The 26,174-nt window shown below is 44.3% G+C and overlaps 6 protein-coding genes, 1 long non-coding RNA gene and 1 pseudogene across 12 annotated transcripts; 4 read left to right on the forward strand and 4 right to left on the reverse strand.

The window, feature by feature from the left end:
* Positions 1-13: 13 nt before the first annotated feature.
* LOC6616926 (transcriptional regulator ATRX homolog) lies at positions 14-5,010 on the reverse strand. Its single transcript, XM_002041221.2, has 4 exons — positions 4,892-5,010; positions 2,580-4,568; positions 1,561-2,442; positions 14-1,500 (listed from the first exon to the last, which is right to left on the reverse strand). The coding sequence occupies exons 2-4, from the start codon at positions 4,528-4,530 to the stop codon at positions 407-409; spliced, it is 3,927 nt and encodes a 1,308-aa protein (XP_002041257.1). The 5' UTR covers positions 4,531-4,568; positions 4,892-5,010; the 3' UTR covers positions 14-406.
* A 250-nt stretch (positions 5,011-5,260) lies between these two features.
* LOC6616927 (transmembrane protein 141) lies at positions 5,261-5,727 on the forward strand. Its single transcript, XM_002041222.2, has 2 exons — positions 5,261-5,457; positions 5,513-5,727. Exons 1-2 carry the CDS (start codon positions 5,343-5,345, stop codon positions 5,707-5,709), a joined length of 312 nt encoding a protein of 103 aa, XP_002041258.1. The 5' UTR covers positions 5,261-5,342; the 3' UTR covers positions 5,710-5,727.
* On the forward strand, positions 5,720-7,685 carry LOC6616928 (putative GTP-binding protein 6). Its single transcript, XM_002041223.2, has 4 exons — positions 5,720-5,974; positions 6,028-6,478; positions 6,537-6,977; positions 7,034-7,685. The coding sequence occupies exons 1-4, from the start codon at positions 5,739-5,741 to the stop codon at positions 7,484-7,486; spliced, it is 1,581 nt and encodes a 526-aa protein (XP_002041259.1). The 5' UTR covers positions 5,720-5,738; the 3' UTR covers positions 7,487-7,685.
* Positions 7,550-11,321, reverse strand: LOC6616929 (dihydroxyacetone phosphate acyltransferase). The gene is made up of 3 exons (XM_002041224.2): positions 10,745-11,321; positions 9,202-10,478; positions 7,550-9,143 (listed from the first exon to the last, which is right to left on the reverse strand). The coding sequence occupies exons 1-3, from the start codon at positions 11,304-11,306 to the stop codon at positions 8,811-8,813; spliced, it is 2,172 nt and encodes a 723-aa protein (XP_002041260.1). The 5' UTR covers positions 11,307-11,321; the 3' UTR covers positions 7,550-8,810.
* Positions 11,322-13,680: 2,359 nt separating this feature from the next.
* Positions 13,681-15,449, forward strand: LOC6616931 (fatty-acid amide hydrolase 2). Its single transcript, XM_002041225.2, has one exon. The coding sequence runs from the start codon at positions 13,759-13,761 to the stop codon at positions 15,328-15,330; it is 1,572 nt and encodes a 523-aa protein (XP_002041261.1). The 5' UTR covers positions 13,681-13,758; the 3' UTR covers positions 15,331-15,449.
* Positions 15,450-15,760: 311 nt separating this feature from the next.
* Positions 15,761-18,069, reverse strand: LOC6616932. 4 transcript variants are annotated; one of them, XM_032721342.1, is made up of 3 exons: positions 17,867-18,069; positions 17,746-17,809; positions 16,291-16,584 (listed from the first exon to the last, which is right to left on the reverse strand). In XM_032721342.1, the coding sequence occupies exons 1-3, from the start codon at positions 17,933-17,935 to the stop codon at positions 16,496-16,498; spliced, it is 222 nt and encodes a 73-aa protein (XP_032577233.1). In that variant the 5' UTR covers positions 17,936-18,069; the 3' UTR covers positions 16,291-16,495. The 4 variants fall into 4 exon arrangements, with proteins under 4 accessions (XP_032577230.1, XP_032577231.1, XP_032577232.1 ...); XM_032721339.1 differs by lacking the exon at positions 17,867-18,069 and having other exon boundaries at positions 15,761-16,584; positions 17,746-17,815; XM_032721340.1 differs by lacking the exons at positions 17,746-17,809; positions 17,867-18,069 and adding an exon at positions 16,843-17,638 and having other exon boundaries at positions 15,761-16,584.
* A 6,059-nt stretch (positions 18,070-24,128) lies between these two features.
* On the reverse strand, positions 24,129-24,606 carry LOC6616933. 3 transcript variants are annotated; one of them, XR_004362120.1, is made up of 3 exons: positions 24,551-24,606; positions 24,407-24,492; positions 24,129-24,353 (listed from the first exon to the last, which is right to left on the reverse strand). It is a non-coding gene; the product is annotated as an uncharacterized LOC6616933 (long non-coding RNA). The 3 variants fall into 3 exon arrangements; XR_004362118.1 differs by having other exon boundaries at positions 24,407-24,599; XR_004362119.1 differs by having other exon boundaries at positions 24,129-24,356; positions 24,407-24,599.
* A 77-nt stretch (positions 24,607-24,683) lies between these two features.
* Positions 24,684-26,071, forward strand: LOC116801740 (annotated as a pseudogene).
* The last annotated feature ends 103 nt before the right edge of the window (positions 26,072-26,174 follow it).

The following is a 26,174-nucleotide window of genomic DNA, read 5'->3' on the forward strand; positions in this document are numbered from 1 at the left end:
AAATATCGTTACGCATTTATTATAATATCTGTGCCATTTATTTTTGTTATCTTTATGTCGCGTGTTAAATAATTGTAATTCTGCTCGTCCTAGCCGGATACGCAGAATGTTTTGTGTATAGCCATGATCTATATCGTGTAAATATGTATTTAAATCATATGCTGTATATTTTGTTGTTTTTACTTGTATCTAATGTAAGTCTACACATGAATTAGGACCGTTTCGAACTTAACTGAGTTGACGAAAAAATAATCTTATGCGCTCGGTTATGGGTAATTGGTAATTGTAATTAGATAGGATAAACCACATTTGTAACTTTAGTCCACAGGAAATATCGACAAGGTCGACGAATTACCTACGATTAAATTAAAGAGTGTAACCACTGCATTGGTTCGATTCGGGTATTTTAGTCGATCTCGTATACCTTATCCGGCTCAAAGCCCGGAGCAGGTGCTGCCGGTGGCCCATGTGCCACCGATCCGCCCGCCATTGGCGGAACACCACCGGTGCCCTGGTTGTAGCCAGCGGCGTTGGGATTCTGGTTGGCGTAGAGCAGGGGATTCATGTACATCCCGCTGGGATGGACAATATTTGAGTGCAGGTTGAGGAGATCCTTGTACATGGTCGGATCGCCGTTGTTCATCTCATTGTACAGTTGCTGCAGATAGGTAGGCACCAACTGAATGACCTGGTTCTGATTGAGCTCCTGATGATCCTTCGATATCTTCATGTTCAGCAGCTGCAGCAGTATATCCGAGCGGAAGCCGAAGATCTTGTTGGAGGTCACGCTGCCGGAGGCATTGCCAAACTGGCCCATCACCTGGTTGCCAAAGGCATTCCTATCGTAGCTCATGTACTGTGACGCCTGCACGGTTCGCGTCTTCTCCGCCTCGTACTCGGCCCAAGCCGACTTGCGCTCCTCCTCTGTCAGATTCTCGTGCTCCTCCTGTTCCAGCAGTGAATCGTGCTCGTGGTACTTGAAGATCAGTTTCTCGTGCTCGGTGAGAATCTCGGCAAACAAACGATCCTTGGGCAGGATTGGCATCTCACGCTCGGTGCTGGGTTTCAGCTCGTACGAGTACAGCTCCATAAGGTCCGTCTGATTGTAGTGCCGTGAAATCTGCTGCTCGTCGATCACACGCTTAGCCGTAGCCTGCTTGGCCACTTGGCGCTCGTAAACCTTCTGCTCCATGGTGCCCATGGCAATCAGACGATAAATATAGCACGGCTTGATCTGGCCAAAGCGATACACTCGGAATATGCTCTGGGTGTCGTGCGAGGGATTCCAGGAGACATCGAATATGACTACTCTGTTGGCGGCCACCAGATTGATGCCGAGTCCACCGGCCCGTGTGGAGATGAGAAACAGGCGGGCGCGCAAGTTGGTTACGTTGTTAAACTGCTTGCACATGGCCTCACGCTGCTCCACGCTGCAACTGCCGTCCAATCGGAAGTAATCCTTTCCGCTCGTCCAGCAGCCCTTGAAGTCACCCACATCGCCTGTAAAGGAAAAGCAAACTCATATAACTTCCTATAAAAACAAAGTTATTGCGACTTTACCTTCGAACTCGTAGTTCTTGGTGTTGCTGTCCACCAGTGAAAGAAAGTGCTCGATGACGTCCAGCGACTGCAGAGACTGTGAGAACACGAGCAGCTTGTCGCCTATGGCCTCGCACTGCTGCAGTAGCCGCAAAAGGATGAGTAGCTTTGGGGAATGGTGTACGTTGTTCAATTCTCGTTCTTCGACAAAGGGTTTCCACCACTCCGAAGGGTCGTCCTTCTGGGCACTGGATCCTCCACCCAATCCGCCCAGCATCTCCAGATCAGAATCGCTATCACCGCCACCAGCGTTGCCATTACGAGTCTTGCGCTTTTTCACCTTTCCCGAACTGGCTGCCAATCCCGACATACTGGCGTCCGACTTGAAGGTGTCGCAGCTGTCCGATGAATTGGAGGCAGCCTCATCCTCGTCGGTTTCGTCGCAAATAAAGCCCTCCATGTCGGAGTCGTCGTTGCTGAGCAACCGTTTGGCAATCACGTTGTCACTGTTAACACGCAGGTTCATCGGATGCGTCCAGATGCGCCGCAGATCCTGAAAGTCCTGAAACAGCCTGGCCCCCTTGCCGACCACATCACCGCCGCTCTGTTCCCGGTGGGTGGTCATGTAGTAGCCATAAAGCTTCTGCTGCAGCTCCGACAACGTCGTGTAGACCACGTACTCGTGCTTTGGCGGTAGATAAGGCGCCAGGACTGAGTAGTCCCTACGCTGGATGCAGCCCTCTAGCAGCTTGTGCAGAATGTGTGATCGGTGCTTCATTAAGCGAAGATCCCGTTCCGTGGAGTCGGTGTACTGACCATTGGTGATCGGGTTGACGAAGCGGTTCATGTACTCCTTGTACGTACCCAACAGATTCGGCTTCACAAACTGGATCATGCAGTAATCTAAAGGGAAAAAGCGATTTAATAAGCATGTCGGATAAGTTTGTTGGGGAGAATCCCTACTGACTCATAAGAGTAACCTCTCGTGGCCCATTTATGCCAAAAAGGTTGTATGTATTATGGTTTCCCGCGAAACTTACATTCTCTGAGATTATTTTGAAGTGGTGTACCAGTAAGGACAATCCGACGCTTGGTGCGCATTCTGGTGACAGCTTTGCTGATGGACGTCTTCTCGTTCTTGAGCAGATGTCCCTCGTCGCAGACTACCAGATCCGGACCGGGATCAACCAGGGCCTGCATGAGCTGCTCACGCTGCTTTTTGCGCAGACCCTTGGCCTTCTCGTTGGCCAGAATGCGGTACATGTCGTAGCCGAGGATGCAGACGCCGCCCTCGTTAAACCATTCGTTGAGCTTAAAGATGCGCGTGGGCTTGTCCTTGTAGCGCGAGATGTCGTACACCTCGATGTCGTTACGGTTGGCGAACTTCATCCAGCTGGTAAACTCCCGAGCCCAGTTGTTGACCGTGCTGAGTGGCGAGATGATCAGGACGCGCTCCACACCGGTTCGCCTCGTGTTGACCAGCAGCGTGTGAGACAAGGTAACCACCTGCAGGGTCTTGCCCAGACCCATGCAATGGGCTAGAATGCAACCGGAACCGGGCTTCTCCTGGCTCTCCTTGAGCGTCTCGAAGCACGCGTCCCACATGAACTTCACGCCAGCCACCTGATGTGGCTTCAGCTTCTTCAGCAGTCCCTTGTCCACCTGCAAAAGGGCCTTTTTGGACTCCTCATCAAAGTCTAGCACCAGTTCACTGATCTCGACGCTCTCGGATTTCACAAAGATGCGGTTGTAGAGCTTCTGACGATCCTCGATACGCTTCCTTCTGTCATCCTCCTCTTTGGCCGCCTCCTTGGTCGTCAGATCCAGATCCTTCGTCTTGATGATCTTGCGTATGTGCTTGCGCTTGTTCTTCTGCTTGTCATCATCGCCATCAGCATCGCTCTCGCCACTGGAGGTCTTCTTGATGCGCTTGCGACCCTTCTTTTTCTGCTTCTCCTCGGGTTCAAAATCGGAGGAGCCCTTGTCGGATTCGCTCTTCTTTCGACGCCGCTTCCTTTGGGGCATCACCTCGCTGTCGCTGCTGTTAGCCGCCTCCTCCTCATCACCGGACGACTTCCTCTCCTCCTCCTCTGCAGCTGGTGCTTCATAGTCTGAATCAGCCTCACTTTCGCTTTTGGAACGCCGCTGACGACTCTTCTTCGAGGTGGTGGCCGCCTCTTCCGAATCCGAGCTCATTTTTTTTGGCTTCTGGGCGGGTTTCGTTTTGGGCAGACTGACTCGCTTCAAGCGCACGACACAGCGTTTTGGCCTCGGCGGTGACGCTGCTCGAGTGGAGCTGGCTCTGGACGATCTTTCGCTGGACAGCGATCCTCGTCGTGTGCCGTTGACGCCTCTGATTGCCCTGGCGGATGATGTGGTAGCTTCTTTCTGCGCCTTCTGCCGCTTTTCGATCGATTCCTTGCTTGCCTTGCTACTATTCTTCTCTGGCTTGGTCTGCTGTGCCTCTTTGGGCAAAGGAGTGGCAACCGGGAATGACTCCTCCTCTTCGTCCCCTTCCTCGCTGTCGCTTAGTTCTATAATAGAAGCGTTCTTGTTGCGACTTTTGCGAGGCGGCAACACGAGCTTACTTGCTTTCAGCGGCTCTTCGTCACTGGAATCGTTGATAGTAATGTTCTTTTGTTGGCTGCCGCGTGAAGGTCGCTCCTTGGTTTTGGGACTGGCCAGCAGTTTCTCCAGCGGCACTATGCGTATTTTGCAAACGGGCTCCTTCTCCTCCTCGTTGGCTGAGCTGTTTGCTACTGCCTGATCGGAATCACTGGAGCTACTGACAGTTGCCTTTCCGGATGCCTTAACATTTTTATGCGTTCGCGACTGCTTGTTGTTTGACCTTGGAGACGAGGACTCCGATTCGGATACAGATTTGGAATCCGTTGCGGATTCGCGCCGAGATACGGATGAGCAGTTGGAGTCTTCTGTGGTCAAAGGTGTTGCGGCATCTGTGTGACGGGCGTTGGGGTTTTTCTTTCCCATAGGTAACCGGCTGTTTATCCGCCCAGCACGTCGAAGATCTGCAAGAAATGCGATTTTGTTGCGTTACTGGTTTTTTATTTGCAGCCTGCAAAAGGTAATGTTCTTTTTTCGTTCGTTATTATATTTTTATTGTCAGCATTTGCCGCGCGTTCTTCGCTTCGCTTTCTCTTCTTCTTTCCTCCTATCGCACTTCCTCTTTTCGCTCTCTTCGCCTTTTTTTTGCAATCTGCGTCTGTCTCTCTCTCTTTTTTTGTGTGTGGCTCGGACGGACACTACTGCTAAATGTATTATTTATCCGAAAACACTTCAGTTTCCACATCGAAAAGAACACTAGATCGAATTGTTTTAGTTCTATGTTCACCTGCTACTGGCTGCGTGGTGACTTCATCGCGTCCTGCCACTCGATATCTACTCCTTTTCGCGAGCCTTTAATTGTTATTTTTCAGCGTGAAGACGCCGCAACTGCAAGTTGGGTATACTAAATTCGTTAGGGTTGCCAGGCCACCGGACGAGCTGTTATCGGTGGCTCGACTCATGCGATAGTAACGAGCCATGGCGGTTGAAATCGAATTGTTCAATATGCGCACTATGATATTACCTATATAAAAACTAAATATAGAAAGTAAATACTCCATTTAATCGTATCCTATTTATTGCAAACTTTAACAGTAATATTATTAAAACATAAAATAAAATAGTCCCCCATCGATACTATTTGTAATCGCTTTGCCACCACTGGCAAACAGCTGATTCCGCGCACCGGCTAAAAGCCAATGAAAATAAAAGCTTAATTAGTTCACCGGCCGTTTATTATGAACGATATTAAGCGATTGAAGGATCAGCAGCGTGAGAAGCATCCCGGGTTCGATGGTTACATGGACTGCATGACCCGCTCCCTTTTCACGGGGCTCGCCACATTTTGTTTAAGTGCGCACTTAGCTTTAGATTTTTGATAATTGCATAATAATTGCTAGAATTACAGGTTTTTCCGGCACCTATTTCGCCCAGAAGATAGTGCAATCAAAAATACGCTACCCAATCAAGTACAACATACTCATCTCCTCACTGGTGGCCACCGGCGTGTCCTACCAAACCACATCGACACGAACCAAAGCCTGCCAAGCGGCGTGGATGGCCTTTGAGGACAAGCATTCCGTGCTCAAAGAGGAAACCTTTTAACACCTTCAAATTCCCATTTGGCTTTAGTCATGTCTGCTCTACGAATATTTGCACGATTGGTCAGGTCCAGGACTCTGCGACTCTGTCCGATTCTGGAGATTCCCGCACGCTGTAAGTACACGCAACATCAAGGAGTTAAGGGTATTCGCAATAGGAAGAGCTTCTACGAAGCCCAAATACAGGCAGGTCAACAAGGTGAGGAGGATGAGGACTTGGAGCGGACAGCCAGTAGCGATCTGGCGGATATGCGGTTCTTGGATGATCGGTAGGTCCACAAATCAAAGAAATCTATGAAATAATAGCTACGTTTTAATTCAGGGCCTACGACGAGGTGGCTGGAGGAGCCATGAGAATCACCCGTGACATAGCCAGCTCCCAGCAGGTGCTCATCCTCCAGCCATATGTAAAATGGGCAGCCAAACGGCAGAGCGGACCCCTCGATGTTCGGCCCGAGGACCAACTTGCGGAGGCTTCAGCTCTAATCCACTCCCTGCCCAACTGGCAGGTGGCCAGGGCTCTAAAGGTTCCCCTGGAAAGCCTCGAAAAGAAGACGCTCTTCGGCAGCGGCAAGCTGGTGGAACTCAAGGAACTGGTCGCCGAATTGCGGCAGGAACGGCATCTAACTTGCCTGTTTGTCAGCAAGGGGACACTATCATTCGCCCAAAAACGTTTCCTGGAGGCGGAGTTTCGCCTGCCAGTAATGGATCGCTATTCCGTTGTTATACAGATACTGAGATTGCATGCCACCAGCGCCGAAGCAAAACTGCAGGTTACTATAGTCATTGAATAAGCACTAGAACGTATTAAATACTGACCAAGTTTTGTAGGTAGCCATGGCTGAGCTTCCCTACATATGGGCGCAGGCTAAAGATGCCAGTGTGACGCAGACGCGTCGTCAGGGCTACGCCTTGACCGATCTGCAGAAGGAGATACTGCGCACCAGGGAGCGAAAATTGCGAACGGAACTAGATCGTGTCCGGCGACAGAGGCAGTTGCTTCGCCAGAAACGAAAACAGCAAAATTATCCTATCGTTGCAGTTGTGGGTTATACAAATGCCGGCAAGACTTCCTTGATCAAAGCTCTCACAGTCGAGGATGCACTGCAGCCCAGGAATCAGTTGTTCGCAACGCTTGATGTGACTGCTCATGCTGGTTGTTTGCCGTGCAATCTGGAGGTGATCTACATGGACACGGTGGGTTTTATGTCCGATTTGCCAACTGGACTTTTTGAGTGCTTTGTGGCCACATTGGAGGATGCCATGCTGGCGGTAAGTAAAGTCTTCTGCCATTAAGTTTTATATATAAAAATATTTTTCCTTCGCAGGATGTAATAGTGCACGTCCAGGACCTTTCCCACCCGTGTCACGCTGCTCAACGCAGCCATGTGGAGGCCACGCTTCGTTCTTTGGCATTCAACGTGGCTGGCGGAGATTCCACAGCCAGTCAGTTGCCGCCGATCATTAATGTGTACAACAAATGTGATCTTGTTTCACAAGAGGCTCAGTCGTCTTCAGACCCAGTGCATCATATATCAGCTAGAGCACAGACTGGACTGGAACCGCTGCTAGATGACATCGAGCAACAGATATTGACCGCCACCGGACGAAGAAAACTGCAGATGCGAGTGCCCAGCGGCGGACCAGAAATGGCCTGGCTGTACAAAAACGCAGCTGTGGTGGAAACGACAGCGGATGCGGAGAATCCCGAACGCCTCATGATGCACGTGGTCATCAGCCAACGCACACTGGATCAGTTCAAGCGACAATTTTGCCGATGAGTTTGAAGTGCCATGGATAAATATCTGAGGCGCAAGTGGCACGGACTAATTGTTCATTATTGCTCTCGTTTTTAGTTGGTTTATTAGCGGGTGTAGTTAGGACTGGTTTTCTGTTCTTGTTTTAAATTCTATACAAATACAAAAGTATCTATCGAAAACTAAAACGAAACAATCTCTAAAAATATATTTTAACATAATATTTGTATTGCACTTCTCTGACATTTTTGTGCTGTGGTTTTTTGTCTAGGAATAATCGTAACTAAACTCTTGTGGGATCAGATTTTGTATCAACCATTTTTGTTTATATATCTAGGGCAAGTTTTTCATTTATTTTTCTTTGTGTGGTGCTGACTTTTCTATTGGCACAATGGAATATTTAAAAATAATGCAGGGCTAATGAGCAGTAACAACTTAAGACACAAAAACTGAAGCAAACTTAACACCAGCTTAAAACTAAAATAACTTAAAATTAAACAAAAATGCGTTTACCACTCTAGTGAAAAAATTTAAAAGTTAAAACCCATTTTTGTCTTGTGAATTGTAAAAAACTACGAAGTTAGATTGACAATTTATATATAAACTACCCAACTAAACTATGAAAAGTGACTTAGAAATCGTGCTAAACTATTTTCGTTTAAAAAATTGAATGTGCTTTCAATGTTGCGTTTTTTATTGGCAACATTTCTATGAATTCCTCGGCTAAAAATATATGGGATATATATTTCTAACACTAACCGGCTTGTTTAAACAACATTTTTGAATTTCATTTGCTTCATGGCGAACTGGACATAAAATATCAGTTGTTAGGCTTTAAGATTCTCTACGCACTCGGATACATTTATACTCAAGGATGGATCGATTTCGCTAGTCACAAAATTGTAGTTCAATCTTATTCTAGCATTTGTTTTCTTGTTTTGTATTTTGATACGTTATTTAGTCTTTTAAACAAATGCCTATCGCTATGTACATTATCCAAAACTGTTAAATAGCATGTGGAAAATGGGGAATGTAAATTATGCCAATATAAATGGTATACTATTAGAATCGACCCATCCAAACCAGACACCCCATAAACCTACGTGAATGAGTGGGTGGATACGACGATCCAGTGGAGCAGCTGCCACAGCGGCGCCACCACCACGATGAAGAAAAGTATGCAGATGATGCGACAATTCTTGAGCAGGCCGACAACAAACTGGATGAACTGCATGGGCAATGAAATGGTAATTGTACTACACTGTCTGGGACCCGACTGGGTATCGGTACTCGAATCGGCGTCCCTCTCCCTTGTCGCCTCCCCCGCCGGCCTCTTTCCGTTTGCCAGTTATAACTTGGCTATGTGGAACTGGGCCTGCTGGTTGGCCGCCGTCGAGTATTGAGCAAATGGCATTAGTTGACAGTACTCGAGAAGCTGCGTTTCCAGTTCTCGCAGGCACTTTCCCGGAGTGGACGCGATCTTCATCTGGCCCGAGTCCCTGCTCTTCAGTACGTAGCCCCTCTGGATTAGAGCATAGATGGCAATGTTCAGATTGTCCAGGGCCAGGCAATATGGGTGCACATGAGAGGCGGGGGCTCCGGGTTGCTGCAGGAGCTGCTCCACATGCTGCTGGACGCGCACGAGCAGCTCCTTGTTACTGAACTCCAGCTCCAAAGGGATCTGCAAGAAAGAATTTAGTTCAGATACCGATTTATCCACAAAATGCTTAGCTACACACCTTTCTTAACGTGACCACCAGTTGGTAGTAGAGGCAGAGGAATGGCGCCAGTGCGGCCAGAATGACATGCGAGCATTCATTGTCCTGCACCTTGATCCGGCCACTGGTCTCCACCTCCACAACTCGCTCGTCCAGGAGCAGCTGCAGATGCGTCTCAAACTCAGCCGCCTCGCGATTCGATTCAATGATGAACTCGTGCTGGAAAAGCGCGTCCATGGTGGTCACGTGGGCATGCAGGGCACACAAGCTGGCATCGTACGAGATGTCCGTCGATTGGTTCTGCTGATTCCTCTGCTCCTTGAGCGCTGCCAGCAGCAGGTAGGCGGGTCTGGCCAGCCAGAACATGCAGGGATTAATGTAGAGCTGCAGTGCCAGCATGGGCACAGCCACCGCCATGGTCTGTGGACACAGGGCATGGGCTTTCAGGCGCTTAACATCGATCTGCTCCGCCAGTTGCTTGGCTGCCATGGGCGTAAACTGCAGTCGCCCAGTCGCGAAATGTAAAATATTTGAGTGTATCTCCACGGCGTCAATCACATCCGCCTTAATGCTGCTCGGAGTCGTGCTGACATGGGCGCCCAGCTGCTCGAAGATTCGCTTCAGATGCAGAACACCCCGTGCTAGCTCGTCCAGAGTGACACTCTTTTGGGCATACAACTGACTGGCGTAGTAGAGGCTGAGCAGATTGAACGTGGAGATCACAATGCGACGCTGCTGCTGATAGATAATCTCATTGGCCAGCTGTTTGACTAGTTCCACCTCCTGGCGGTTCAGCTTCTGCAAGTGACCACCTACGCCCGCCCGCTGCATCCGTTGCGCACTGTCGTGTCCGAAGAACTCCTTGACCGAGATGGGCTCTCCGAAGTCGAGGAACATCTTGCCAAATCGCTCGTCGATGATTTTTAGCGCCTTGAAAAATCCCTTTGTCGACTCCTTGGGCTTGGGCACACCCAACAGCTCATAGACGAACAGTTGCTCCTCCAGGACGCGCTCGTAGGCCACACTCACTGGCACAATCATCACATCCGGCACTTCGCCGGTGAAATATGGCAACAGAGCCATCGAGAGGAGTCCAATTTTGGGCACCAGGGCTTTGAAATTCCTGGAGCGCGTGCCCTCGATGAAGAACTCCACGCCGATGTGATAGTTGGCCACCAGCGCGTACATGTACTCCCGGAAAATGTCCCAGTATAGCTCATCGTTGGAGAAGCTGCGGCGCATGAAGAACGCTCCTGTTTTCCTCAACATGGTGCCCATTCCGAACATGGAGTGGAAATCTATAAAAGTTAAGTAGGCATCACAATTAAGCACTTAATTTGTTAACAACAATTAATATTATTGGGCAATTAAGAGTTTTAACGACAGTTTTTTAGGAACGGCGCAAAAAAATTAGCAAATTCGTTGACACTCACAATTGCTAATTAATGCTAATTACTTGGCAAACATATTTGAAAAGTAGCGTAAAATTAGCGGAACATATAAGCCCGGTTAATGTATTTAACACATTTGCGCCTCATTTGTAATATCTTTTTGCGATGCATACCCATGCCGGCGGCTATTCCTGGTATCTCGATGTCGTAGTAGTAGCAGATGTAGGACATCAGGATGAAGTCCATGTAGCTGCGATGACTGGGCAGGTAGAGCACCGGGCACTTGCCCATATCCTTGCGCACATTGGCCATGCTGGCCGAATTGACATAGAACCCGTCGCAGATCCGCTTGCCGATCGCCGTGATGGCAATGCCGCACCACCGAATGATGGCCATATTCCGCTCCAGGCCGATTTCCTCAATGATCGCCCTGGCCTGGCGCTCCATCTGTTTCAACGGCTTGCCCGACTCTTGGGCATAGTGCTCCAGAATGGAGCGCAGCTTCTCGCTTTTGAGGACGTGCTGCTTGAGCTTCTGCGGATTGAGATACTTTTCGAATTCGTATGCCACCTGCGGATTGAACTCCCTGGTCATGGAGGCCTCGTTGCCCGGCGCTATGATGTTCTTGAAGTTCCTCATATACTCGGCCGCACTGGGCGTCTTCTGGTCCTCCTGTTCACTGGATTCACTTGCTCCGGCGCCGGATGACGACTGCCTCACGGGATTTCTATCCATCGCGCTGCGCTTCACCTGTGGGAATGGAAAACAACGTGCGTCGGTCCGATGAGAATCTCTGGAGGTAGCTGACTGAAAATATTTGACGAATCAACTGTCAAGCAGGCAGCGCCACTTAACAGACATGACACACAAACACACTGCCATAAACTAGCTGTTTGCTGAGATATCGCAGGCACTGCGAGAAAATATGTGCAACAAAATGTCGCAATTTTAATTTGTTAAATGTGCCATTTAAATATATAAACGTTTCAAGTACTTATTCAAAATTAAATTAACTTATGAATTAAAATTTTTTGAATAAGAATTATGTTTGAATTTTAAAATATGCAGTGGATTATAGGTTCATTGCTCAGTGATCGTTGGTGTGGAGATTTTAAGTTTTTCTGAGTGCCTTGCTATCCCAAAGGTTGATTATCTGACGGATTCATAAGCAGTTACGGCAATCAGCGGCGAGTGGCGAATGTTGCGTGTTAAAGGTGAACGCGTATTTACCCTCGGATAAAGGCCTTAAGTTAAAAAAAAATAAGAAAAAAACGCTTCGAAATTTTCTCCAACTCCACTGTTTCTTAATGGGTGCAATTTTCGAAGGTATCATGAACTTAAGGCGCTTACAAGTTGTATGGCTATAAAGATTTAATAGCTGTTTTGGCCTTTTGAATTAATTCAGTTGCAGATGTCAGCTGAGAGTAATTTAGAATTGTATTGCATTTGCTCCACTTGATTTTTTTTTGCGATTACAACGATTGCTGACCTATCTCAAAGATACACTGCGCGAATAAAGACACGCACACTCGTGTCACGACACGATCGCAGTGCTGCTGATAACGTCACTCGTCAGGAGAGCCGAAAAAAACACCTGGCCGGGCATAATAAAAATGTATGAGAAAGCACTGGCTAAGCCATAAAACCACACACCCTCCTAATTCGAGTGGCAAAGATAATGCCAAGGAAAAATAATCGGCCAAAACCTAGAAATATGTACATATGTGTGCTTAGCAACTGTGCCTTTGAATTAATAAGAAATGCGTTGGAAAATGAGCAGTTGTGCCGTTTCCCAGCCAAACAAACAAACAAACACGCACACCACACCAATTTTGCAGGTAGCATTTAACACTTGGTTTTGCCTTTTAACCGGTAATTGCAATTTTACACGGCTTGTAAATGGGCTTTTTGTTTGGTTTTCACTGTAAGTAAGCGACTGCAAGTGCTGCAAAAATGGCAAATAACTGGGCAAATGCACTTTTAAATTCGATAAACTTTCTATTTACACGCCAGCGGTGTAGCATGGGCATGCTGACTAATCGGTTACGTATGTGACACACTATCGAATTATCAAGCTAGGCCCGTCGTTCGCTATGAGCAATGCCAATTAAAAAATGATTCACTGTGCAGATAACAGCGAATCTTTTGATTAGCCACGGCGGCTTTTCCTATCGCGGTGATTTTATGCAGGGTATCCGCAATTCGTGCTGCCGGTCTACGTACACTGGTCTCCAAAAAACAATATATATTTCCAATATGAGCTGGTTTTTGATGCAAGTTGAATGCCTCTTTTTCCGCACTGCACTGGGCCGCCGCAATTTTAGCGCATTTAATTCACGATTCGCGACTTATTTCGGTTCTCCCTGACCGACTTTCTCGTATTTTGGTATTTTCGTACTTTTGTATTTTTGTATATTTGCTTGCTCTGCGGCGCAGCGGCGGCTTGTTTTGTTTTGTTGACCAAAAAACATCTGCAGCAGCTGCGAATCGATATTCGGCGATTTGACGGCTGGGTGAAGGCGCGGCGACCTCTGCACGGTGCGACCGCCGCGTTGGGGGCCTCCGCGCACAGCTGTTCATGCGCGCTTGTTGGGCTGATGTGCGGGGTACTCCAGGAAATACACTCGCCGATATTAAGCTGTTATCGGTTTGTGTTTTTTGATCAGAAATAGAAAATAATTTTTTTTTTATTAAAACTATATATTGGTATGATGCAAAAGTAACAAATATAAATATATATTTAATGAAATGTATCTATAATAATTATAAAGCAAACTTACATACGATTGAAATCTAAAGCAAATTAACTGCTCTGTGATCTAGTATAAAAGGCTTAAAACTCGTAATATTTATAGCTTAAAAGCTTAAAATATAATATTAAATATTTTAAGGATAGAGATAATGTGCCGTTTATTTATTTTAAATATAAACAAGCTGAAGAAAACTCATATTTGAGATATTTACACAAACCAATTTCGTAAACTAGATAAAAAATCCACCCTACCCGTTGCCCACTGTACCTGCCACTGAAACTGGTTTGAGGCAAAGCTCTCCGCGCAAGCTTTCTTCCATATCGGGTGGCAACGTCTAGGGTTTATCGCAACCTCAGTGGTCTCTGGCTCGGTTTCAGTTTGCATATGCATTGCGCAAAGTGCGAATCTCATCAGAAATTGCAAGCGGCGTCATCATGTCATTTTGGAGCCACGTACTGGATGCCCTGCTGGCACTGGTCCACATCCTGAGCGATCGCCTGCTGGAGTTCGTGCTGGGCTGGTATCTGGGCGAGCACAAGCGGGTACCGGGTCCACCGAGCCTGGAACAGCAGACGACGATTACGAAGAGCGCCGTGGAGTTGGCGCAACAGATACGGGAACGCAGGCAACGAAGTTACGACATAGTCAAGACCTACTGTGAGCGCATCGAGAGCGTTAATCGGGATCTCAATGCGGTGGTCGATGGCCCGTTTCCGGAGGCCTTGGACCAGGCACGCGAAATCGATCGCAAGCTGGACGAGAAGGAGTACAGCGATGAGGATCTGCGTCGCCTGCCCTTCCTGGGCGTACCCTTCTCCACCAAGGATAGCACCGCTGTGGCTGGGAAGCTACACACACTGGGCCTGCTGGCAAGGAAATCGGAACGTTCGACCACGGATGCGGAATGCGTGCGCCTGATGAAGGAAAGTGGCGCCATTATCATCGCCACCAGCAACGTGCCGGAGGTCAACAAGTGGATTGAGTCCAGGAACATGCTAATCGGTTGCACCAACAATCCCTACGATCTGCGGCGTTCCGTGGGCGGTTCGTCGGGTGGTGAAGCCGCTCTGATCGCCGCCTGCTGCACTGGTTTCGGTTTGGGAACAGACATTGGTGGTTCCATACGCATACCGGCCTTCAATTGCGGCATCTTCGGGCACAAACCCACTTCCGGTGCGGTTAATATGGCCGGATGTACCTTCAGAACGGGCAAGGAAAAGGATACGATGGTATGTGCCGGTCCAATGAGTCGTTCCGCGCGGGATCTACTGCCCATGATGCAGGTTCTGGTGGAGCCCTCGCTGAAGGCCAAGCTAAAACTGGATCAGAAGGTGGATCTGAAGCGGCTGCGCTACTTCTATGTGTCCTCCAATGGCATGGCTCAGTGCAATCCTATCAACCGGGAAACCGAACGGGTTATGTACAAGATTCGCAAACATTTCGAGGGAGTGAGTGGAAAGGACGTGCGGCACGCTGACCTGCCCAATACCAAGCTGACCGGAAAGATGTGGCGCTATTGGATGACCCAGGAACCGGCCAACTTCAATCTGCTGCTGGGCAATGGCGCCGAGCTCAATCCATTCGTGGAGCTCTTCAAGAAGATCCTGGGGCAAAGTGACTACAGCATGGCGGCCATTTATAGTTTGATCGACAGTGTGCTGCCCAAGGAAAAGGAGAAGCTGATGAGGGAAGCAACGGCCAAGTGCAGGAAGTCCGTCCAGGACTTGCTCGGCGACGATGGAGTGCTGTTCTACCACAGTTCGCCCAGGACAGCACCATTCCACTACTATCCTCTGGTCAAGTTCAATGACTTTGCGTACTTTAGCCTCTTCAATGTGCTCTACTTGCCGGCCACCCAGGTGCCCATGGGTCTGGACTCCAAGGGCATGCCGCTGGGCATCCAAGTGGTGGCCAATCCGAACAACGATCGCCTTTGCCTGGCGGTTGCCGAGGAACTGGAGCGCACTTTTGGCGGCTGGGTGCCTCCATTTGCGATGAAGAACTAGAAGGTTTATGATGTATGATCGATCAACTTATTGTAAGAGAACTTAGGGTGTGGGTAACGCTGAAGACTGTCGCTTGTGGCCTTTATTACAGGAAATAAATATCTTATATAAATGTTTAATGGTTTGTGGTTTCTTACTTACTTTTGGGTGCTTAACATCAAATTGCTTATGAACTTTCGTTGTTTCATGTTTTACGGATACCGTGAATATTTGCTAAATTTGTATGAGTTAGCTTTAGGAATTAAGAAACAATTTTTAAAAAGAAATTGATTAAAATTCGCCACATTTCAAACAATAACAAAAATCAGCTGTGCGTTGATGTGGCAGCTCTTTGGAAATGAACAGTGCTGCCTAATCCATAAATATATTCAAATTATCCCGCCAAAAAATCTACGCTACACAATTCGAATTACATAGAATTAAAATCTAATTAATTTAAATTTTTTGTGCTTTATTTCATTTTTGTTTATTATGGACCTTGTATAAATTGAAGTAAATAACACGCAATGCGAAATATGTTATGGTGAAAATTAGATTCAAGATTATTTTTTACCGCCACCGGAGCCATTTGGTTCCGCATAGCATCCTCTATGGGTCAGAGAACACGGAACTCCCAGTGGTGTTTTGGGCACATCGCGCGACGCCTCGGTGACTGGTTCCATGGGTCTGAATTGCTCCTCACAAGACAGGCAATTGTCGCTGGGATCACTCCTCCTGAGGATGCGACAGCAGTTGATGAACAGTTCGTCCTGGAGGAGTTGGTTCTTCCGGGAATGCTCCACGTCCCCGGCGCTAGGAAGACCCTCAATCTCTATCAGGCTCCAAAGAACCAAGACAGGGAGAATATAAAAGGCGATGCGTGTGATCATGGCGACTCCGAGAAACTGGACTCAGTAAACAAACAGTTGGCTCGCGACTTTAAAGGCGCCTTACATATACACAATGCACTCAAAGCAAAAAGACATCTTACATTTCATATTATTGTTTCATTTAAAATGTTAAATTATATATGTAATTTATATATGTTGTGCATTGACCTTGATTATACATATACATATCTCGTTACGTTCATTCTTATATATTTAAATGCAATCTCAAAGGCTTGGTAAATGCACTTTAAACCCAGTTTTTTACAGCTTCTAGATAACCGTATCGAGAGTGAAGACTAAGTGGACTTTGGAACTGGTTCCCCAAAGAGACGATTGCGCAGCGGGCGGTCATCGTAGGATTGTCGGGGTTGTCTGGTTGTCGGATCTGAACAAAAATTAAAAAAAAAATGAATTGCTTTAATGAAAACAAATTACAAATAATAATAATAATAAAAATTGTTGTTCTCCGATAAGACGAAGCATCTCCTCCCAAGATCTTTCCATTTAGCGACAAATGGAAAAATGTTCATACATTTAGCTTGGTTGTTTTTTTGCTGTCTTGCTATCCAGATTCGTCGAAAATTGCCATTAGTAGTATGCCAAGCATGTTCTGTGCCGGCTTCCGGATTGATATCGATCATACCAGGATTGAACGTGCTTGAACCCACGGTAATTTGGGCCGAAAGATGTCCCAGGAACAGGAACAGCAGATAAACTATCCCGAAAACCGGAAATGACAGTTGCGTGCATTCTGACTGAGTGATTCTGTGAAATTGAATCGGATTGTTTATGAAATCTGAATCCGCCTTTATAAAGCAAAAACACTAGAATATTCTAGTGTTGGTTATTGCGCAGCAGGCACCCGGGTGTTTTTTTGCTCGTACCAAAAACACCAGGATGACAAAACACTCCGATATTTTTTATTATCGCCGTATGCATCCGCTCTCTTGCTCTTGAACAAAAATTCAAGAGAGCCATATACATATATATATGTATTTCGTAAAACTTATTTGCACTTGTTTTCAATAAATACATATATGAACTTTTATTTTTTTAATTATTCTTATTTGTATAATTCAATTATTTCACCACTTGGTATACCCTTTTATTGTTCTTACTGTTCAATAATTATTTTATTTAGGCAACCGATAGAACCGCACTCTCTCGTTATCAGCAACCGAATAAAAAATATTACTCTACAACATGCATTTGAGACCAACAACGACAGAGAATAGAATACAATAGAGAATAAGAGAGCGCGTTCTATCTTTCCACGATCCTCTTAATTTCATCTCTCTACATGCACACACACAACTTTGCATTAGTGTGACTTTTGTATTTTCAACATATTCCTAATCGCTGTTTAAGTTAAAGTTATATAATTTTGCTCCACTACTTTGGGACCAATATTTATTTTATTTAACTTTATTTAATTATATTTTACGATAAAAGTAACTTAATAAATATTTAATATTTTTTGAGCATAATACAAACAATGTTTAATAAATATTTAAACAGACATTAACACTTGACGATGTATACTTACCTCTAATAATTGCGCTCGATGCTATCTTCCTGTTTAATGCCAATAGTCTTCCACTAACTCGAACCTGCTAACGATTTTGATTTCAATAACTTCGATTACTGTACACATCATAGATACTTTCCTTTATTTCTTTTCCAATCAACATAATTGAGTTCAAATGGATTGAAGCTAAAAGCATGAGCGGTGCCATTTTCTTCGTTAATGTTTATTGTTTCAGGGTTGAATTCACTTGGGGGTACGGTAAATTGTTCCGAAATATGTCCAAGGAGCAACAGGATAATGATCCCGATTGTAACGGCAGTCAATACGTGCATTCTGGGCGAAAAACAAAATGATTCTGAGCGAAATTTATTTTTGCAGCTTATCTGTGACAATGAGAGAAGCTTAATGGACTAAAATTAATTCTCTGGCAAACAGATTTGTAATATATATAAATTTAATATAAATATATTCAACGGGTAAGAGCGTTTCCTGTTTTAAAATAGATTAAATCCCTGAATCATCTTCCCCAACTCATTGTTTTGAAGCAATTGAGGAATTCAATTGCGATGAGCGTATTATCTGACTTTTTATTATGATTGGAAACTTGAAAAATAGAGTTTTGAACATAAAAAAAAGACAAATCCGAATTATGTAAAGATTTTGATTTCAATAACTTCAATCGGTTATCTTACACACTACAAACATCACAGATACTTTACCTCTATTTCCATCAACCTTAATTTTGTTGAAATGGATTGCCCCCTAACCCAGAATGACCTTCTTCAGGTTTGGAATTCAGTTTTCCAGTGTCGAAGTTTTCCGAAATATGTTCAAGGAGCAGCAGGATAATGATCCCGATTGTAACGGCAGTTAATACGTGCATTCGGGGCGAAAAACCAAATGATTCTGAGCGAAATTTATAGATTTTTATTTAATCTTGACAAATTAGAACCCTCATGGTCAGACCAAAGACACTAGAATAGAATATTCTAGAATAGAATATTCTAGTGTCTTTGGTCAGACCCTCGTAGCTCTGGTGGAACCTTTGAATTTTGCTTGTCGTCGGGCGGTGATAAATGGATTGGGTGTCAGGAAACACTTAACCCGAAACTTCCTGTAGGGAGTTCGGGGCTTGGGGGCTTCGAAGATGTCGCGCTGTCAACAATTAATTTGTCCCCACACACGCACACACACACAACTCACACTGGGGCATCATTTTCTCTGAGTTGCAAGAGAGGAATATGTGCATTCAGCCCCCAATCTTGAACACCCATTCCTATGTTACTTGCCACAAGGTATTTTCATTTTGATCAGAAGCTTGCACCGCACTGTTAGATATAAGCGAATGTTCTGTGATTCAGCCTTTGTTTTTAATCCAAAATATATATTTGTAAGTAAACTGATTATGGAATAGCATGTGTTTAGCAAAGATAGTCTTTATAAAAGTATGATTCTAAAACCTTGATTAACCGAAACCTAACCGCACACCTGGTTGGACTGCAGCTTGGAAGTTCTCGAGGGTATGCCAGAAAGGAATATCCAAAGGTGTCCTTGCTGGCCATAAATTCAGTGCCACACGAAGGTGACCTTTACCCCGTCTCGTCTGGTTGGCTTTGTCTCACTTAACCATTTACCATTCCGTCCGGAAACGCTGACCAAGCGGCAAATATGCCTTAATATTCCGAATGGCCCCAATACTCAAGTGTGGGCTCATCGTGCAATTGTCCAAGTATTCCGAGACTGTATCCCCCAATTCCTGCTGCTATTTGTTTGTTGTGTTCTCATTTCGTTTCGGTTGTGTTTCTGTTTTTGAAATATTAACGACGCCCTTTTGCTGTTTTTTGGAGCCCTGCTGGCCTCCCTCAGTTCATAACTTTGCTTTCAAGTGTTTGTGCCTGCATTTTATATATTTGCCGGGATTATCTTTCAACAATGGATACGCATCCGTAAGATAAGAAGGTTGTTATGTAAATATGCACATGTGCGTGCAGATTGGCATGCAAAATAGAGGGTGGATGGCCAAAGCTGCTAATACTTTTATCCCCTAGCAATAATTATGTTAAAAATAAATTTGTAGCTTATAGAAGTATCCAAGGTTGTCTTAGAAGCTGTTTAAATCTATGTACATCACTTTATATTTATGTATTAAATATGATGTGTTTTTTATATCATATTGACGGAAGAAAAATCCCGGACATTCCTTTGTCGTCGACAAAAACTGGTAGTTATATACGTTGGCCTTTTGTGCCGCAAATGTGAAATTACGAATATGGGCAGGAAAAAACGTGGCAGATTTTCAGTATCCGCGCTTCGTCGCCGATCCTTTGACAAATCCACAAATCCACAAATCCAGCTACTAAACAGCAGTTTTTTATGGACCCCAGAAAGTAACATTTGCCTATGCCGAACACAATAACAAAAAAAAAGTATAAAGTAGTTGGACTTTCTATTTTTTTCGCCATGATTATTTGCTGTAGGGAAAACGTCTGCATTGTTGGAATTCCTTTTGCGAAAATTGCCACGTGACACAAAGGCGTCTGGAGCACATGGAGAATGCGCCTTTTATTGGCCTGCTCCGCCGAATGTGAGCTGGAGCTGGGGATTTGGCTGCGATGGGTTTGGGCTTGGGTGGCGGCGATGGACGTGGTGCTGGCCAAAACACAATAGGCCCGAAAATGACGTTGCAACAATTAATGTGAACAGTTTTGCAGTCGTCGTCGTTGTTTGGCCGTGATTTATAACGTGCATAAAATTTGCGGTCCTGGCAAAGCACCTACCCAACCGAAATGCCAGCGCCCCCAAAAATTTGTCAAAGGGCATCACGAATGGAGCTGAGGCCACCAAAGGAGCTAGTTCGGTTCGTGGTTGATAAACTAATCGGGATAGAATATAACATACTCATTTCTTGCAGCTTTTAATGGCTAGTTGGATGTATACTCGAGATCTGGCTTGCAACCACTTGAATGTGTCTGAAATGATTTTAATTTTTATTTAAAAAATATAAATATTTAAATATTTTTATTAGCAATCCAATTCTATAAGCTAAAATAACAAACATAACCAATATATCATTTTTAATGAAGCATAAAAAGCATGCCATTTTAACGTTAACGTTAAATATGTTAAGTAAAATTAGTAATATTGCCAGGTTTTATTATTTCTCTAGTTCATTTGAGTTGCAACTCTAGTGCGAGCGCCTTTTGTGGCTTTGCGACACTGGAGTTACCACGCCCCAGTTGGTAATTTATTGATAGTTGGCCGTTTCATTCGCTTCTAATAAGCCGAACCCTTCTCGCAGGACCTCCACCCATTTGAGTCCTTTCTGTGTGGTGGTGGTTGCATATTTGCGAACTATTTGCATTGCGTGATAATTTATGTGGCGAATACAAATTACATAATCGTTTGGCCGTTTATGCAAATTAATTGAAAACTTCTTACCCAACGCTCCCGAACTCCTGTCATTTGATTTTTCTTTTCAATTTTTATTTTTCTTTTCAATTTTCATTTTTCTTTTTTTTTTCTCAAATCTTTGCTATACGTTCCTTCCGTTTTTCCCAGCTCCCATTTGGCCTTTTGCAGTCGCTGCAATTTTTTTCTTTTCAATTTACAATAAAATTCAATAAGGTGTTGGGGATGGACTTAATGGAGATTGACTGACAGTAACTGCCAAATGTGTTCCGGAGCTTTATACGCGTACTACCCGTATTTGTGTTTGTAATGCAATTTTATGTGTGCTTGTGTATTATATATTGGCTAGTGTGTGTGTGTGTGTGTGTGTGGGCTTTACTCTTTTGCAAATCTAAGTCTGTTGTGTTTTTTCTTTGGAAATAACTGCTTGGAAAAGCCGTCTGTTGACATGTCCGACGTTTCAAATTGAATTGGGAAACTTTGGCAAGATCTCGAGTCGACTTTAATTTTTTTTACCTCTTTAATGCAATTGTATTCCATTTAATAATAAAATTATAGGAAAAATGCTATATAGTAAAATTGCTAGCAAATGGTATAAAATAATTTAAAGGTAAATGTCTGCAGACCAGCAATTTAAATTTCATGCATAAAACTACTTTTCTTGCATCACGCATACGCACTGTTGCACTTGCATGGAGCATAATGTCTTCAGTCCCTCTACTCACTTGCTTTTTTCCGGATAAGCAGATTTTTTTCCTTTTTAATTTCTAAAACTAGCAAATATAACAAATTGCAAGTGCGGAGAAAAAGAAAAAAAAAATGGACAGAGATGTTGGTTCGAGTGGATTTTACCACCAGTTTGCAACCTCTGCACAATCAGCAAAAGTCAGCCAGCTATGAACAAAAGTTAAACAGACAAAACCAAGTGCAAAGTGATGGCGGGTGGCTCCTGCAGTTGACATTTATAAATTTCACACGCAGGGCGCGTGAAATGGCATCGCCGTTTTAAAGTTGAAACATTTGCGTAATTAGCAGCCGACTTTCCCGCTGGCTGGTTAGTTGCTTGCAACCCGAAGGTGCAACAGCATATAGACCCATAAAAAGTCAACGCAGCTCCATGAAAACAAGTCGAGGGAACAACTTTAAGTGTTTGGCGCAAATTGCCTTCCAAGAACTTTATTAAATTGTAACCATTTGTCTATTTTTACACCCCCTACTCGCTGATTAAAAGGGTATACTCGATTCGTTGGAAAGTTATTATTCAGTAGTTGGATGGATGCGTTTCGTATCCTATTTACTACATATATATCTGATTCACTAGGTAAGAAAAATGTCTTTATCTGCCTTTGATAATGAGTAACGAGTATCTGATAGTCGACTATCGCTTTCACACTGTCGGCGTGCTCCTTTTTTTGTTGGCCCTGTTGGCTTTTGGCCAAATGCATGTTTGCAAACTGAAGCGGCTGACAATTAACTAATGTCAGCCGCACAAAGTTTCGTTTGTAAATGTGGGTGGTGGCCTTTGTTACTTCATTAGGAAATTACAAAAAATAGCATAAAATATAACTCAACTGGAATAAAATCAAAAATATTATTGATCACACAATTTGTTAGTACACAGCTTCCAATTTTTAATGCAGCATTGTGAACCAAATACCCATTATTATTCGGTAATATAGTCGCACTTCATCGAAGTCCTTCATTTGTCATTTAATCGCATTACGCGACATCATTCAGCACATCCACTGACATCTGTCTGTTATATTGTGCGTAAAGTCAACCGATAAGCGAAGTATTTTTTTTTCACCAGTAAGTGAGCATTATCAATCGCGAAATGTCCTGCGAAATCATCGGCATAATGGTCGTTGGTGGGCATCACGTTTGTCGCTTTATGCCTGCTGCTTATGAGCATTATATCTGCATTGTCACCTTGTTGGCCATTTAACATGAATTGGGCGTCCTGTGCTTTCCAATTCCGAGTCCTGGCTACCCTGCTCCTGTGTCCACCCACCTGGGCCACCCTCAGCCGCCCCCTTTATCTGTGCCAACCGTATTCCGCTTTACCGGCGGTTTAAGGACATCGCTGTCATCGTTACTGTTACGACCACCACTCCCACCATTTTTCCGACCTCCCATGTCGTGTTGTTCGCGCTGGAAGAAGAAAAAACCTCGATTATCCTGTTTTTTTCGATAGATTCACTTTCCGTGGGTTCAGAGCGAGGGTTTTGCCTTTGAGAGCTATTCAATTAGTGGATGTGACTACAGTGAATACAAATCTATCATATGTAATCAAGTGAATACATTTAATTTAACATTGGTGTGCATAGACTTATAGGTGATCTAAATAAAATATTCCTTAACTAGAAGCTTAGTACTATTGTGCGTTTTTATAAAACACATTCAAAATATTAATTAGAATATTCCAAAATAATTTTTGCTAAGTGTACGCGATGGTAGATCAGCCAGTAAGCGAATAATTCGGTCCAAACAAGCAACGCAGTCCGCCTAACGTGCTCATTTGAGTGGAATCACTTAATGGTTTTATGCGCTTATCATTATCATCCCAGAACGACTAGCAAGAGGGCAGGACACCATCAGTTCTGGGATATAGGCGGCACAGGACAGGACGATGCGCCGCCGTTGATTCAATCAAATTTGTGTGCTTGTTCGCGGGCATTTTTATCTGGCGGATGTTTGGCTCGCTGTCAGCGCTAAAAATGTTTGCGCCTCGTCATTGTTTTAATGCGAAACACACGCACACACACTTATGCCACACACACACACAATGCGATTTCTGCGCCTAATGTTTCACTTTTTGGAGCGGGACGGAGAAAGGTGAAAGGTCGCCGGGCGGCACGGCCCACAAATAAGGAAGTAATATGTCGCCGCCATGGCCATCAAATCCAGACGAGGGTTTGTCCTCCACTGAACTCGTCCTGCTGCAGGAATTTGCTTGTACAAAAAAAGTACACAGTAAGAAATATTTAATCTAATTATTGATAAATTTTCTAGGAAATTAATCTGTATTTTTAAATGCAACGCATAATTCAGAGGCATATATATATATATATCTCCAGTGTGAAATTCAGACCGTGATTTCGATGTGATTGGAAACCAATCATCGCAAATCTGGCAGGTGGTCCTCCTTTGAGTAGAAAAGCTGTTCCGCCCTTCGATTGACTATTATCGGTGATCACAATTGCGCTTAATATTTGGTCCTGCTTAAAAAACTAATGAATTCGTTGCTTAAATAGTTATTGCATAATATTACCTGAGGCTTGAAGTTCACTTTTCTTGTGAAGATGCGCAAGAACTTTTTGGGCTCTACAATTTGCTCCTTGTGGATCTATTTGGCACCTGTTTTTAATACCCCAAAGGTTGTACTGCCATTGTGGCCAGCAAACAACACACTTACCACTACCACAACTGCAAGTGCCACAATAATAATGATGTGCAACATGGTTATTCTGAAACCGATCGAAAAATGGGTAAAGTCTAAAGTAACGCTTATTATACAAACAATAATCAAGTTAGCAACACTTTTGGGCATGCTTTCAAAAACAACAATTTCGTGTTTAGTAGTGTGGAAAGAGAGTGTTTACTCTAAAATGTTGTTATTGCTATAAATTTTGAGATTAAAGTTTATGTTATGGTTATTTCTTGCCGACAATCGAATTGAGCAGTAGACATTATTTGGGCCACCTTCGAGCAGACTTCCCTCGGCTCCAAACGTGGATTTATCATAGTTTGTCAGTACAATGGCACTAATAACTCTCGGATAACTCTAAAAAATAACATGCTTATTAAAATTTAAATTTCCAATTTACTTATGGTAACCTCTTGTGTATAATGAAACTTGTGCGAGACTTTGGCTCTTCTTCTGCCTGGAACGAATATGTTTTTATTGAGCAGAAGAATATCCGATTTCCTCAAATGTCCAATAATTGCAACATGCTCGGAATTTCCCAAGTCGAGTGTCAACCAAAGATGAAGTATTAAAGCAATAGTAAATTGCCACTTAAGAAATATCATTTCAAAACTTTAAAAATGTATAACAAAATTTTGATAAAGATTACATTTTACTTAATTCTAGAGACCACATTCAGTAATCCGCCAACTGAACCATGGAGAATTTTATTTAACGCTTTAAAACATTTTTATTTTTATTTTTTTACAAATTGTGTATGTTTCAGTCGAGCTCCACTCGATTTTTACCACTCATCTTTATCTGGCTGCTGGCCTTTTGTCAGCTTTTCAGCACCGGTGTTTCGCCCCCTTTTCTTCATTACATTTCAACCCTCTTGGCTGCTGTCACTGCCATTGAACCGCATTTGTTTAAAAGATTGATGACCAACAATTGACTGCAGGCCCGCATCCTTCCGCCCCCCGGTTGCTTTTGTTTTTTTTCTTTTTGCCTGCTCCTGCTCCTGACATAATGTGCTCAATATTTATGAGCCGCAGATCCGCACAGACACTTCAAGTTTCCCGTAATCGAAGAAGAAGAGCAATGAGCACGGCCATGACCTGTAAAACTTGCGGAATGATTTCATTAATTTAATGTACAACAATGTGACTTGTCACTTGTCAACTTTTTGGTCGGAACTTGGCCGGGGGTGGTAAATCAGTTCATATTAGTCTAATGCCCCGAGGGGGGGATAAAACTCACTTAGTGCCGAAAAAAGTTTGCCGACAACATGTCATTGATTTCATACACGCTGCATGCCCAGGACGCAGGACTCAGGACTCAGGACTCAGGACTCAGGACACAGGACACAAAAAGGACAGGACAAGGATCTTAAAAAGTGCCGCATGCAGGCTACGATGCATCATCATGGTTGTCAGCCACATTTACTCGACATTTAACTTATGCCAAGTGCAGATGCGATGGAGACGACGGCCAGGAACAGGAAAACGGAAAGGAAGGATGTGAAGTTCCTGCCGGGCGGTTCTAATTCTATAAGAGCAAGGCTGAGGTTCTGAGAATAATAAATTACGACTAACTAGTTAAGGTTTTCTTCTACTATCGCGCTTACTTTTTT

This window comes from Drosophila sechellia, chromosome 3R (genome assembly GCF_004382195.2).
Source record: "Drosophila sechellia strain sech25 chromosome 3R, ASM438219v1, whole genome shotgun sequence".
Classification (NCBI taxonomy): Eukaryota; Metazoa; Arthropoda; class Insecta; order Diptera; family Drosophilidae; genus Drosophila; species Drosophila sechellia.